Source organism: Anomaloglossus baeobatrachus, chromosome 3 (genome assembly GCF_048569485.1).
Source record: "Anomaloglossus baeobatrachus isolate aAnoBae1 chromosome 3, aAnoBae1.hap1, whole genome shotgun sequence".
Lineage (NCBI taxonomy): Eukaryota > Metazoa > Chordata > Amphibia > Anura > Aromobatidae > Anomaloglossus > Anomaloglossus baeobatrachus.
In genome coordinates, this window is record NC_134355.1 from 327456450 (window position 1) to 327472033 (window position 15584).

The following is a 15584-nucleotide window of genomic DNA, read 5'->3' on the forward strand; positions in this document are numbered from 1 at the left end:
CATTAGTGTCCCACTGGTGCAACTCTATGTGCAGCACCTCTGCAGGACACCCTCCTGCTCTGTTTTTAATAAGCTATAATGATAGCAAAAAATACTGCCATTTAGTGGCATCAAAGAACTGGCTGTTGTATTTCATTATTGTCCCACTGGTGCCAAGCTATTTCTAGCACCTGTGCAGGACACCCTCCTGCTCTGTTTTTAATAAGCTATAATGATAGCAAAAAAATACTGCCATTTAGTGGTATCATAGAACTGCCTGTTGGACTTAGATTTGCACCAGTGGGACACTAATTGATTTGCAGCACCTCTCCATGACACCCTCATGCACATTTTGCTACGCTAATTTTTCGCAAACTCAGGGAATTCATTGCTGCATTTGATAATTCGGAGGGATAGAAAGTGAGGCTTCCTTTAGCTTTTCCTTCTGTTCATAGACAGCATCTCCAAGTGCACACCCGAAGAGCAATTTCTCCTCCACGTCTAAGGCTATGTGTGCACGTGTGCGCTCTGCACCGCACCGAAAATGTGCGCTTCAGAGCGCAGCTGAAAAGCTGCGTTCTGAAGCGCATGGTGCCGGCAGATTCGTGCGCTCTGCATGCTGCCTCTCCCTATAGACAGCATGCAGAACGCACGAAAGAAGTGACATGTCACTTCTTAGAACGCAGCGATTCGGCAAGTAGCCGAATCGCTGCGTTCTAACATGCCACATGCGCACGGCTCCTGCACAATCTCCATAGATTGTGCAGGGGACGCAGGACGCATGCAGTTACGCTGCGGTGCAGAACGCAGCGTAACTGCATGTAATACGCACACGTGCGTACATACCCTAAGTGTGCAGAGGCAGCTAGTGCGCATGCGTGTGCCGATTTACCCCAGCTGCAGCCTAACTACAGTGTTTCGCCTAGTGAGTATGCTCAGCCTGACTGTGCAATTTCTGAGGCTAAAGGCTACTTTACACACTGCGATATCGGTCCCGATATCGCTAGTGTGCGTACCCGCCCCCATCTGTTGCGCGACATGGGCATATCGCTGCCCGTGCCGCACAACATCGCCCAGAGCCGTCACACATACTTACCTGTCCGGCGACGTCGCTGTGACCGGCGAACCGCCTCCTTTCTAAGGGGGCGGTCCGTGCGGCGTCACAGCGACGTCACTGAACCGCCGCCCAATCGCAGCGGAGGGGCGGAGATGAGCGGGACGTAACATCCCGCCCACCTCCTTCCTTCCGCATAGCGGCCGGGAGGCAGGTAGGGAGACGTTCCTCGCTCCTGCGGCGTCACACGCAGCGATGTGTGATGCCGCAGGAACGAGGAACAACCTCGTTACTGCTGAAGTAACGATTTTTGGGAATTAGGACCCGTGTAGCCGATTAGCGATAAATCACGCTTTTGCGACGATTTTACATCGCTGAACGCTGTTACACAAAGCTATATCGCTAACGATTGCGGAAGTGCGTCACCAAAACCGTGACCCCAACGACAAAATTCGGGCGATATCGCAGTGTGTAAAGCCCGCTTAAGTCTTCATTTCGGGATACAGCGCATGCTCCCACACTTAGTGTGAAAAGCCTCTTTGCACAGGTACTTGCATTCCGTGCTGGGTCTAAGTCCTGTTTTGTGCCTAGACACCATGCTAAAGCTGATAGTCTTTTTTCAGAGACTGTATTTCATGCAACTGAGCATGCTCAGGCACTTACTGCATCAGAGACTAGGTCCAGTAATGAACTCTTTGGCCCTGCCCCTGATGTGGGGGGCCCATATAGACCACAGGGCATCAGGTGTCCTGACGATGTGGCTAGGCCACTCCCAAATGGCTTGCAGAGGCCCGCCCCTATGACTTGTCACCTCATTATTGATGGTCAGACAATAACTGGTGAGGTGTTTGTGTCGTGGCAGCCATGAGGTCATTATTGAAGTTTCGGTTCCAAATAGGACGCTAGTTATGCCACTCATGACGTGTCACTCTGCTTTTGTCTCCAGGAGGTGCATTGTGGTCCACCCTGGTTTGGGGCGGACCAAAGTTATAAAACGGGCTGGAGCCAACAAGGAGGTGCGCAGTCTTCTATTATGCTCCGAAAGAGCACACCTCCATGTGTTGAACCCATTGCGGCTTTAGGCCAGAGGTAGGCAGGGATAGGGCGTCGATGCAGGCCGCCACCACAGTTGGTAACGCAGAACGGTTAAGACCAGCTCCTGTCCTACCAGTCCTGCTTGTGCAGCCCAGTGGCATTAACAGGCTTGCTGCTGCTGCTGCGCCTGCTGTCCACAGGTGTGGCCCCAATGCACACGGTCAGCGTACTGAATGGCCCCTGTGATGTTAACAGGGAGTTCCTGGGCTGGGTGGGCGTGTGGACCCTGTGACGCTAACAGGGCTCCCAGTCTCCAGATCCAAGTGGCGTCTAACTCGGTTCAGGCAACTATTAGTTTCATAGCCACACAGATCTGTATCCTCCATCTAACCTTCAAGTTGCCAACCTCTCCTTTTCCATCTGGGAGCACGGTGGACATTGACTGCTGATGGGGATATATACCTTTCTCTTTCTTTTCTTATTAATTTTCGTTATATAGCGGTAACATAGTATATACCACCTTATCCAAATCTGCCAGTCCCACCGTAACAGATGGTGTTTGTTTCTTCATCAAATGTTACTTTTGCTTAACCAACAAACCCACGGACAAAAACTTTTTTCCCCTTTCCAACACACCTGTTCCCCTTTCCACCAGCATCTGTCCTTTTTGAACTCATTTGGTATATGACCAAAAGTGCAACTCTGCAGGGACACCGTACTCAACGCCATCTCAGCACAGCAGCCAGCCCTCGGTCCCTCAGATGTGGACAAGTAAAAGACCATTTCCTCCTATCCATGACAAAGCGTTGAGATTCACTCTGTGCAGCACTGGTGTTTACTGGAAAAGCAGATCTAAGACTCCGTACCACCTTCTGCAGATACTCCTGTATACGTACGTCCCTTTCTATGGCAGGAATTATTTCGCCAAATTTTGTCTTGTACCGGGGATCTAACAGTGTGGCAACCCAGTAGTTAGCATTACTTCGAATTCGTACAATCCGAGGGTCATGTTGTAGGTAGTGCAGCAAGAAGGCGCTCATGTGTCTTGTGCATCCAGGAGGACCAAGTGCTTGGTGTGTTGGTGGCAGAGAGGTGAGAATCGTGCCTCCTTCCTCTGCCCTCTCCCCCCAACCTCGCACAACCTAAATGTGAGCAAGCTCTCACTCATCTGCTGAGTCTTCCAAGCCCATCGCCAGTTCGTCCTCCATTTCTTCATGGGCTCCTGCACCTTCCTCAACAATTTTTGCAGATACTATTCGCCCTTGTTAATCCCTCTCCCCCACCGTCCCTTGACTTCCGCCTAGGTGCCGCTCACCGTCTGGACCTTGTAGATCTTATTATCCCTTCTGCATATGACTCCTCCTGTACTTCCTCCCCTTCCTCTTGGACCAACACCTGACTCCGAATAATGCATACAGTGTGCTCCATCTTGTAGATGACCAGAATTGTCACGCTGAGAATGGCATCGCCAGTGCTAAAGATCTTCGTCGATATTTGTAAACTGTGTAGAAGGGTGCATAGGTCCTTGATCTGACACTACTACAGCAGCGTGATCTGCACCACCTCTGGATCAAGTTAGCCCAGGGTATACGTCATACCATATTTCAGCAGGGCTCTGCGGTGCTGCCACAGACGCTGAAACATGTGCAGATTCAAATTCCTGCGTGTCGGAACATCGCATTTCAGGCGTTTAACCGCCAGACCCTAAGACTTCAGGAGCGATGAAAGTTGTTGAGCTGCTGGGTGCGAAGGATGAAAGTGAGCACATAGCAGCGTGCCCGCTGCACAAGGCCATGTAGGCCGGGATGGTATTTTAAAAATTGCTGGAGAATCAGATTCAACACGTGAGCCATACAAGGCACGTGTGTCACATTGCCCTGACGAAGGGCCGCAGACAGGTTTGCATCATTGCCGCACACGGCTGTTAAGTCACCAACGTAGTCCACTCAATCAATTTGTACTCCGGTCGCCAGGTGACAACGTGTCCCTTTCATGCATAGTGCTGATGATGGGAAAGGAGTCGATGCCAGCGGCGCAGGTGGACACAGGTTATGCTCACCCGCTGGGCTGCATTACCTTGACAGATGCAGAACCACAGGCTGAATGTAGGTGGTGGGTATCTCACAGATGAAGTACCATCATTCAGCTACAACCAATGGGAATACACCGCACCCTTTTTTAGGCCCCTCCTGTCTGCAGACCACTGCCAGACAAAGCTATGAACCTCTTGTTACTGTTACCCCCAGTTCAGTTTTATGATTTTGTGTGCTTGTTACCTGTGACTACTTTTCCTGCTTGCTGTTTATGTACCTCGTTGGCCGATCCGCATTTCACCTCTGCTTGTTTTCTGATTAAGTCCTGGCCATCCCATTCTGTTCCTCTTCCTCAATTAATGTTTTGACCCTGCCTGACTACTATTCTCTGGAACTGCAGCCTTCCACAGGTATTGATCAACTTGGGCCCTGTGTAATTCCAAATTACTGTATAGGGGTTAAAGGGTTTCAGGGTTCTGGGTGTCCAGCTTGGTGAGTGGCTTCCCTCTAGCCTATCCTTTACAGCCCATCTGAGTGTGTCGATCCAGGCAGGCGTTACACCGTGCCCTCGACAGAAGGCCATGTAGGCCGGGATAGTGTTTTAAAAATTGCTTTTGCTTTGCATGAAGCACTCTCAAAAATACGCGTGCCTTTCGCCTCCCCTGGCTGAGCCAGGGGGAAGAAAAGTCCTCTGAGAGCCATGACTTGTTCATCTTGGTTCTTTTTTCAAAAGCGAGGGGACTCCAACCACAGTCTCCCTCGTTTCCACTAATTGGGCCACACACACCCCACTTGACTGGCATCACTTGATCCCCCTTTTCAAAATGAAACAGATGCTTTGCATGAAGCACTCTCAAAAATACGCGTGCCTTTCGCCTTCCCTGGCTGAGCCAGGGGAAGAAAAGTCCTCTGAGAGCCATGACTTGTTCATCTTGGTTCTTTTTTCAAAAGCGAGGGGACTCCAACCACAGTCTCCCTCGTTTCCACTAATTGGGCCACACACACCCCACTTGACTGGCATCACTTGATCCCCCTTTTCAAAATGAAACAGATGCTTTGTATGAAGCACTCTCAAAAATACGCGTGCCTTTCGCCTCCCCTGGCTGACCCAGGGGAAGAAAAGTCCTCTGAGAGCCATGTCCACATTGTCAGTGGACAGACACGTGTGCTTATCTGCCAGCAGACCCCCCAGCATCACTGAAGACAGGTTCCGAGAGAACGCTGGCTGCAGGACACGACAAGATCCCCAAGGCGTACGTGGCAAGCTCAGGCAATTTATCCAGATTGGAAGCCTAAAATGAGCAGGGCTCAAGTTGCACAATAATCGCATCGACGTTTCCTTGCATATAGTCATATATCTGTGTCTCCTCCTCTTTTTCCTTGTCCTGCTCTTTTGTTTTCGCATGAGTATATGTCCTTGTCACTTTCCCATGTGTTTGTGTTGTGTTGTGAGTTGTTTGTCACCTTTTGGACACCTTTGAGGGTGTTTTCTAGGTGTTTTTATGTGTTTGTGAATGCCTGCCATTGTTTCCTATGCGGTTCGAGTTCGGTTCGTCGAACGTTCGTCGAACCGAACTCGAACGAGACCTCCATTCGACGAACCAACCTCGAGCCGAACCGGGACCGGTTCGCTCATCTCTAATCCTAACATATCCTGATGAAGTCACTGTTAATGGAATCTGTCTGGTTTTGCCAGTGAATCAAATTATGTTATTCTGAACTCCAAAAAGCAATAATCATTGCGTTTCAGGACATGATCAATAATCTGTGACAACTGAATACAAGTCGTAAGTACTGTCTTTTACCTGATGGCATATGCAGCTCCACTTTTGATTAGCTGGGTTGGTGCCATGCCATTGTTGAGGCGTGACACACATGTGATGTTGCACCAGGTCGGCTAATCAAAAGAACTGGTGTGGATTCCGGCAAGTAGGAGGCATTTTCTTGGGCCTTCTGTCTAGTGGCCACAGATGATTGATGTGGATGATGCACTTGGCCCTGTGAATTAATTTGCACCAACTCTAATCCCTTAGCATCCATCCTCTATAGAGACCCAGTATAAAAAAAAGTGTTCTGCATGATATTTATTTTTCTTTGTGGTGACTCTCTGTATAGGAAAATACATTCTGATCCTTTATCCTATACAGCAGCAGTACCCATTTTTTCCTACGTTAATCTCCACATTCAGCTCTGGAAATGGTCGCAAGCCACATCCAGTAACCCCTGAGTAGTGAAGGCTTGGCTCCCCTCCGGCAGTAGTGACAAGCATTGCCCCCCATTACCAGCATAATGTTATTCAAAAGCTCATAGAGTGATTGCAGCCTTTAATCCCAAGCCTGTATAATTCTTTAAAATACTAGGCTATTACTCCCACACCCAGTATATGAGCAACTAATCTACTCTTCTGTGCCATAATACTTAAAAAGTACCATCTGGCACTTGTTTTTCATAGCGGTTTGCTATACCTGACACGAGCCATAGATCATGGGCCTGTGAGCTACATGTGGCTCCCAAGCCAAAGGTTGGGGAACCCTACTGTACAGCATGCAAATGCATAGCAACGAGACCAACACTTTTTAGGCTCTTTCTGATAAATAAATTGTGAAAGGCCAAGTGCACAGATTCAGTCTGACCTTAGATTTAGTTTTACCCAAGTCCAATTGCTATACACACTTCAGTTACACTGAACCAACACAACTTGGTACCGTTTTTACTGACCAAGAAAGAAGTGAATCAATATGATTTACTATCAATTATTTATTTTATTTTCAATAAATTCAAACCACAATAATATCAAACAAGAGAGCCGCCTGGGGGACACATGGTTCCAGACTATAGATAAATAAATAAATAAACTTCCTGCTCGTTATGACACTGTGCAATATCCATACCATGTATCAAAATTTCAATATTGAATATTAAATATTACCATCACCCATTCTGTTATCATACTGTGTCACACATCATGGGGCATAAGGTCTATTAATTATTACTACTTCTCAGGGCAGAGGATATAACTTCAGATTCCAGAATAGTATATTATCTCATTATCCAATATTCCACCAGAATTTCCATAAGCCCTCATGACTATTCCCATCATGTCACACACATTTGGCAACAGAAAGGTTTCACCCGATCTAATAGGTATAACACAGCACCAATCACTATGTATTGATTGCAAACAATTGTTACCATCAAAAAGCAGCGTTTACTTACATTAAACGATATGTTATCTGGCCATGCGCCCCTCCACCCTTAACGCACCCTTTGTGTGTTCAAATGCCCACACAAATTCTATCATATCCCCAAGATACACAAGAACCCGAGTGACCCACCGGGAAGACCAATTATATCAGGCAATGGTAGTCTTTGTGAACTTATTTCCGTCACCATTGATCATTTCCTCAAGCCCATTGTGGCCACTCTGCCTTCATATATAAAGGATACCACATCGGCTTGAGTACCCAAGAACGTGATGACGTTTGCGGGTCGGCGCGCGCAGCCCGGAAGTCTGTTTACAATGAGGAAGCGGCAACATCGTCATGCGCCGGCACATACCGGAAGTAGATCACGCTACGTAATGATGACGGTATATCATGGCACTGCTATTGGCGGGATGATAGTATATAAACACGGAGGTTTCCCCACCTAGACACGCCCTCTTTTGACAAAGCTTGCGGCGAAACGTGCGTTAAGGGTGGAGGGGCGCATGGCCAGATAACATATCGTTTAATGTAAGTAAACGCTGCTTTTTGATGGTAACAATTGTTTGCAATCAATACATAGTGATTGGTGCTGTGTTATACCTATTAGATCGGGTGAAACCTTTCTGTTGCCAAATGTGTGTGACATGATGGGAATAGTCATGAGGGCTTATGGAAATTCTGGTGGAATATTGGATAATGAGATAATATACTATTCTGGAATCTGAAGTTATATCCACTGCCCTGAGAAGTAGTAATAATAAATAGACCTTATGCCCCATGATGTGTGACACAGTATGATAACAGAATGGGTGATGGTAATATTTAATATTCAATATTGAAATTTTGATATATGGTATGGATATTGCACAGTGTCATAACGAGCAGGAAGTTTATTTATTTATTTATCTATAGTCTGGAACCATGTGTCCCCCAGGCGGCTCTCTTGTTTGATATTATTGTGGTTTGAATTTATTGAAAATAAAATAAATAATTGATAGTAAATCATATTGATTCACTTCTTTCTTGGTCAGTAAAAACGGTACCAAGTTGTGTTGACCTTAGATTTAGCCTGTATTACATGACACTTTGAGTTTAAGTTAGCCACATATCAAAAAAGCATCATACTGACCTGTGGCCACAACTATAACGTGACGCATGTTACACTGGCATGACGTGTACATACATGTGCTTCTTTTATATGTCTAACAAAGTTTTTTTTCCAGCACGTGTTGATATACCTTGACATTGCAGTTCAGGATAAATTAATAGGAAGATTACTCTTTGAGGTAAGTATTCTAACCTCTGATTCTATTTGTGATTTTTGGTTATTTTCTAGAAAATCTTGCTGGCACAAGGGAGTTCTTACTTTTGTATTATATTATTTTGTAAATTTCTTTTAAGTAATAGTGACCTCTTCTGTGTAATAAAAGCCTGAATATCAGATGTCTCCTTTAAAGTCTATAGAAATTGATTGTAAATCTAAGGCATGATCCTCTGGGTATAGAGTATAGAGAAACTATATTACATTGGCGTACTTAAGTGATTAACAGGTTAGAGAGTCTCTTCACAACAGAATCCTTTTCTTGTCTAAAAAAATACAATCTAATGTCAGATCTGCCCTACAACAAATACATATTTTCTAGGTGAAATACCAGCGTTGGTATGCTCAGTTCTATGAGGTCACTCTTGACCTGTCTCTTCCAGCATGCTCTGGCCCTCAGACACTTCTCCTGTTGGCTAATCGTCCAACCTACTTACTGAGCTAGTTTGGGGTAATTGTGTTATTTCTTCTGCCATATAAGGTACTACCCACCCTTCATCTCTGTCATCTACAAGCATCGTAGGTGCCGGATCCTCCTGTTCTCTCGGGGCCTCGGTCACTCTCTCCTCGTCAGAGACACATGGCTGGAGCATGTGATAGTGTAGCACTCTTCCCAGTATGGCATCTTCTTCTTCTGTCCGGAACTCATACACAATGTTTTTGGGGTGTACTCTTCTTGTCACCCGATGGGGAACAGCCTCCCACGTACAGTCCATTTTGCCCTGAGGGCACTTCGCTAAAACCAAGTGCTACCACACTGAGAAATGCGACGCCGATAAATTAGTCATCAACTAGATATCCCTATCTTTCTTTGAAAACAGATAACCACTTTCTGTCATATTCACTAAATTCTGCTTGGCTCAATTATACCCTAGGTGAGCTACACACCAAGAACAAGTACTGAACATTACTATAACTATATTCACATAAAACATAGGCAACACACATTGGTATACGAATATTAGTCACATCGTTCAATGATATCATCAAGGATACACTAGAATAACTGTCAGTACCTGGGCCGAATCTATATAGTCCTCTTCCAACCCGCTTCAGCTTCTTAATGGCGGTCACCGCTGCAAGCCCTTATAGAAGCCATGCTATGCACTCCTGGTAGGCAACAAATCTTGCACAGTAGGCAGTAGATAGTTCAGTCAGTTGCTGACCCGCTCTTATTGTCTTCAATCATCTGATGACTCACATTTTTCCCAGCTCTCACCATTTGGGATTCCGCTTGCCCAGCCAGGGTTCCACTCTCTTATTTTTTCTCACAATAGAAGTTCCTTTTCTGCAACCAGGTCCTTGCTCTCAGTAATCTGCACTCATGATTGAAGTTCCTTTTCTCTAATAGGTCCTCTGCTCTCCAGTATCTGCTCTCATGATCTAAGTTCCTTTCTCTAACTGGACCTCCACTCTCCATTTACTGCTTTCATGATTGAAGTTCCTTTTCTCCAACCAGAGTTAGGGTACCTTCACACTTTAGCGATGCAGCAGCGATCCGACCAGCGATCTGACCTGGTCAGGATCGCTGCTACATCGCTACATGGTCGCTGGTGAGCTGTCAAACAGGCAGATCTCACCAGCGACCAGTGACCAGCCCCCAGCCAGCAGCGACGTGCAAGCGACGCTGCGCTTGCACGGAGCCGGCGTCTGGAAGCTGCAGACACTGGTAACTAGGGTAAACATCGGGTATGGTTACCCGATGTTTACCTTCGTTACCAGCGCACACCGCTTAGCTTAGCGTGTGCAGGGAGCAGGAGCCGGCACTGGCAGCGTGGGAGCTGCGGAGGCTGGTAACGAAGGTAAATATCGGGGAACCACCTTGGTTACCCGATGTTTACCTTGGTTACAGCTTACCGCAGGCTGTCAGACGCCGGCTCCTGCTCCCTGCACATTCAGGATTGTTGCTCTCTCGCTGTCACACACAGCGATGTGTGCTTATCAGCGGGAGAGCAACAATAAAAAAACAAACCAGGGCTGTGTGTAACGTGCAGCGATCTCACAGCAGGGGCCAGATCGCTTCTCAGTGTCACACACAGAGAGATCGCTAATGAGGTCACAAAAAACGTGACTCAGCAGCGATCTCAGTAGCGATCTCGCTGTGTGTGAACTACCCCTTATGCTCTCAATTATCTGTTTTCAAGATCTAAGTTCCATTTTCTCCAACCAGACCTCCTCTCTCCGTTATCATAGCTTTGGCATTGGACTCTCCTATCCTCCATAAAGAATCTGTACCCTTTTCTTAATTTGCATCCTATGAAAGCCTTGTGTCACAGTGACTGGGGGAGAGACTGGCCCTCAGACTAGGGGGGCTCAGGCTATCCCTATGTTACCTCTGATGGTGAGGATGTTTGAGCCACCAGCCTGGCCCTGTTCCTGACCAGCCCTGATCTAGAACCCCCTCGCTCCATACCTCGGGGGGGCGGAACAGAAGTTTGTTAACACTAAGGGGTACTTTACATGCTGAGACATTGCTAGCGATTGCTAGCAATGTCGAGCGCAATAGCACCAGCCCCGTCGTTCCAGCGATATGTGGTGATCGCTGCCGTAGAGAACATTATCGCTATGGCAGCGTCACACGCACATACCTTGTCAGCGATGAGGCTGTGACCGCCGAACAATCCCTCCTTCAAGGGGGAGGTGCGTTCGACGTCATAGCGGCGTCACTAAGCGGCCGGCCAATAGAAGCGGAGGGGTGGAGATGAGCGGGACATAACCGCCCACCTCCTTCCTTCCGCATTGCCGGTGGAGGCAGGTAAGGAGATGTTCGTTGCTCTTGCGGTGTCACACATATGAGACAACGATTTTTGGTGTTTGGACGACCTCTCCAAAACCAACAATTTTTGTCTGTTTTGCGATCGTTTAAGGTCGCTCGTACGTGTTACACGCTGCGATGCCGCTAACGACGCCGGATGTGCGTCACAAACACCGTGACCCCGACGATAAATCTTTAGTGATATCGCAGCGTGTAAAGTACCCTTAACAGTGATAGACAAATAGGGGAAACTAAAACTCTGTCACACAGCACGCTCACACAAAGTGATCAGACAACAACTAATAAGGAGGAAAACTAAAAGCAGGGAAGAAATAGCCAGACAACAGGAGGAATATAACAGCACATCAAGCTACACACAGTAAATTACCAGTTACTGAAACCCAACAGCACGTTTAGCAAAAAGCTATAGTTGCCATGGGAGACAAATTCCTCCATCTTAAATGATGAGTAGTAAATGTAATAGGTCTCCCACAACATGTAATCCAACAAAGTAACCAGCAGGCTAGCAGAAATCAACTCCTGCTTGTCCGATCACTAATGAGCACACAGTTGGTTGACACCCGAGCCTGCCTGTGCAACCGAGAAGCACCAGAAAACGCATAGTGAGGAGCATCAGAGTCTATAATCTGAACAGTGTGGAAACCATGAATGTGTGAACATGGACCTGCATTACTGCTAAAGAAAATCTAAGAAAAATGAGATATTTAGCATATATAAATAGCCATTTGTATATCTGCCCAGTTGCCCCTTTACGGTATATCTCGTAACTGGGTACCTACACTATGCTGAAGCCTCTCTCTGGGTTAAAAAACTTCCTGTGTATGGGCAAGTAGGAACCTGCTATATAGTATAAGATTACCTGTGGCAAGTGGGTGAGGGGTGCACGGTCAGAAGGTATGCCCCTCTTAATATAGTAATGCAGGTCCATGTTCACACATTCATGGTTTCTATACTTTAGCATTATCAGAGTACAAACTGTCTTTTTTTGTATTTTATGTCATGTTAAGTTAGGCTGCTTTCACACATCAGTTTTTTGCAATCAGGCACAATCCGGTTTGTGCCTGATGCAACGGATCCGTCTCTGATTGTGTAAAAACTGATTTATTTTTTTTTAGGGCTGAGAGAGAGCGAGACCCCATCATCACCGCACATACACCAGCACTCCCGCACACATCATCACCGCACATACACCGGCACTCCCGCACGCACCATCACCGCACATACACCGTCACTCCCACACTCATCATCACCGCACATACACCGGCACTACCGCACGCACCATCACCGTACATACACCGGCACTCCCGCACGCACCATCACCGCACATACACCGGCTGATAGAGAGGGGCGGTGTTCTACTTCCGCTCCTGTCAGCTTCATGTAGCAGAGCTGAGAGCGTCGCGGGACCTCTGGATTACTTCGGACCTGCAGGGGTATATGGGGATTTTAATAAAATAGTGAAAGAGGGTGTGTTTTTGTCTTTTATTCCACATAAAGTATTTTTTTCGTTGTGTGTGTTTCTTTACTTTCACTTACAGGTTAATCATTGGGGGTGTCTAATAGACGCCTGCCATGATTAACCCCTTATTACCCCGATTGCCACCGCACCAGGGTAATTCGGAATGAGCCAAGTAAAGTCCCGGGACTGTCGCATCTAATGGATGCGGCAATTCCGGGCGGCTGCTGGCTGATATTTTTAGGCTGGGGGGCTCCCCATAACGTGGTGCTCCCTATCCTGAGAATACCAGCCTTCAGCCGTGTGGCTTTATCTTGGCTGATATCAAAATTGCGGGGGACCGCACGCCGTTTTTTTTTAATTATTTATTTATTTATTTATTTTACTGCAAGATATAGACCCGCCCGGCGGCTGTGATTGGTTGCAGTGAGACAGCTGTCACTCAGCGTGGGGGCGTGTCTGACTGCAACCAATCATAGGCGCCGGTGGGCGGGGAAAGCAGGGAATATGAGATTGAATAATGGGCGGACGGCATTTTCAAATCAGGAGAAGCCGCCACAGCAGTGCAACAGCGTCGGTGATCGGTGAGTGGGTGAGAGTGAGTGAGTCAGTGTGAGAGAGAGAGTGTGTGAGTGAGTGTGAGTGAGTGATTGATTTTCTGACAAGCAATGAATCTATATCACTTCTGGGCATGCTCAGAAGTAAAAACCGGCTCCGGTACATGCTTCCGGTGTTTGATGCATGCCACCGGATCCGGGGCGCATAGACTTTCATTATGCACCATGGTGCACATCGCCGCACCCGGCGCTATGCGTTTTTTTAGCCGCTGGCAAAAAAACGTTCCTCTCTTCGTCCCGAGCGGCCGCCGGAGTGACGATTTTTGCCGCATCCGGCAAAAACAGGATCAAACGCAAGTCTATGAGGAAAAACCGCACCCGGCGGCAAAAAAAAAAACGGATGCGTTCTTCCCGCAAATCGCCGGAATGTGCCGCACAGCAAAAACCTGGTGTAAAAGCAGCCTTATGCACCTGTTTACGCCTCAGTTTGGTGAGTGCCGTCAGTCTTTTTGTCTATATTAAGAGGGACATAACTTCTGACCATGCACCCCTCCCACACTTGCCACAGGTAATCTTATCCTATATAGCAGGTTCCTACTTGCCCATACACAGGAGGTTTTTAACCCAGAGAGAGGCTTCAGCATAATGTAGGTACCCAGTTACAACATATGCTGTGAAGGGGCAACTGGGCAGATATGCAAATGGCCCATTTATAAATGCTAAATATCTAATTTTTCTTAGATTTTCCTTAACAGTAATGCAGGTCCATGTTCACACATTCATGGTTTCCATACTTTAGCATTATCAGAGTGCAAACTGTCATGTTCAGTTATGCACCTGTTCACACCTCAGTTTGGTGAGTGCCGTCAGTCTTATTGTCTATATAATCTGAACAGTGTCTGATGCCACCATGACACTCAGCGAGTTTAGAGCCAAACACCGTATGACAGTACCCCTCCCTCTACGAGGGGCCTCTGGACCCTTAGGACCAAGACTCTCTGGATGACGGTGACAACATGCTCTAACCAGACACTCCGCATGAATATCTGAGGCTGGTACTCAAAGTCCTCTTCTCAGGACCATAATCATGCCAGTGAACGAGGTACTGTAAAGAACGACGAACGACACGAGAATCTATAGTTTTTGATGCCTGGAACTCCAGCGAGCCATCAACTAAGACCAGAGGTGGAGGGGCGAGAAGAGGAGCTCCCAAACCCACAAATTCTTTACACATTAGTAATGGGGGTCTCATAGATGCCTTCCATTACTAATCTAGGGCTTAGTGGTAGCTGTGGGCTACCATTAACCCGCTATTACCCCGATATCCATCACATAAAAAACTTACTTGAGGGGAAAACATTCCTTTTTTGTTTTGAGGTTTGTGAATTGTTTTGGGGAACTATGAAGCATACATTTTAGGAAAAATAGTTATAAGGTTGATAAGTTGTAAGTATGCTGTGAACGCCCCGTCGGCACTGACATATATATTTATTTCAGTTGTATTCGGATATGTGCCCTAAAACATGCAAAAACTTCCAATACTTGTGCACTGGAGAAGCTGGGGATTCCAAAAGTGGCCTGAAATTGCATTACAAAGGAACTCCATTTCATCGCATAGTGAAAAATGGCTGGGTACAAGGGGGAGGTAAAAAGATTTCTATCACATTAAAAAAAATAGAAGTTTGTTTAGCTCTTTGTTTTTGTCCTAGAACAGCACCACTCTCGTGCATAGGCTGCGCATGAAATTGTAGTTTAACCCTAAAAAGCACCCATGGAGGGTCAATGCTTCTGGGAAAAAAAGACAGACCTTGTTAAGAACTTATTTAGACAGAGTCCTATAACCTAACAATGGACATATGCAGTGAAAAATAGTCAGAAAACATATACAGGTCCTTGAAAAAGTATTTATACCGTATGAACTTTTACACTTTTTTTCATGTTACACCCACAAATGTAAATGTATTTTATTGGGATTTTGTGTTATACAGTTAGGTCCAGAAATATTTGGATAGTGACACAAGTTTTGGCATTTTAGCGGTTTACCAAAACATAGTTAAGTACAGTTATATAATCAATATTGGTTTACAGTGCAGACTCTCAGCTTTAATTTGACTGTATTCACATCCTAATTGGAGTAAACGCCGCTTTACACGCTGCAATCTCGCTA

General features: G+C 46.5%; 1 protein-coding gene across 6 annotated transcripts in view; it reads left to right on the forward strand.

Moving 5' to 3' along the window:
* The window catches only part of PPIL6 (peptidylprolyl isomerase like 6), a 93471-nt gene that overhangs the window by 51777 nt on the left and 26110 nt on the right, over window positions 1-15584 (forward strand). For 3 of the 6 annotated variants that reach the window (XM_075338349.1, XM_075338350.1, XM_075338354.1), the window contains 2 exons: window positions 8519-8593; window positions 14915-15062. In XM_075338349.1, the coding sequence (XP_075194464.1) occupies window positions 8519-8593; window positions 14915-15062 (223 nt within the window). The remainder of the gene's footprint in view (window positions 1-8518; window positions 8594-14914; window positions 15063-15584) is intronic. The other 3 variants (XM_075338351.1, XM_075338352.1, XM_075338353.1) reach the window with 2 other exon arrangements.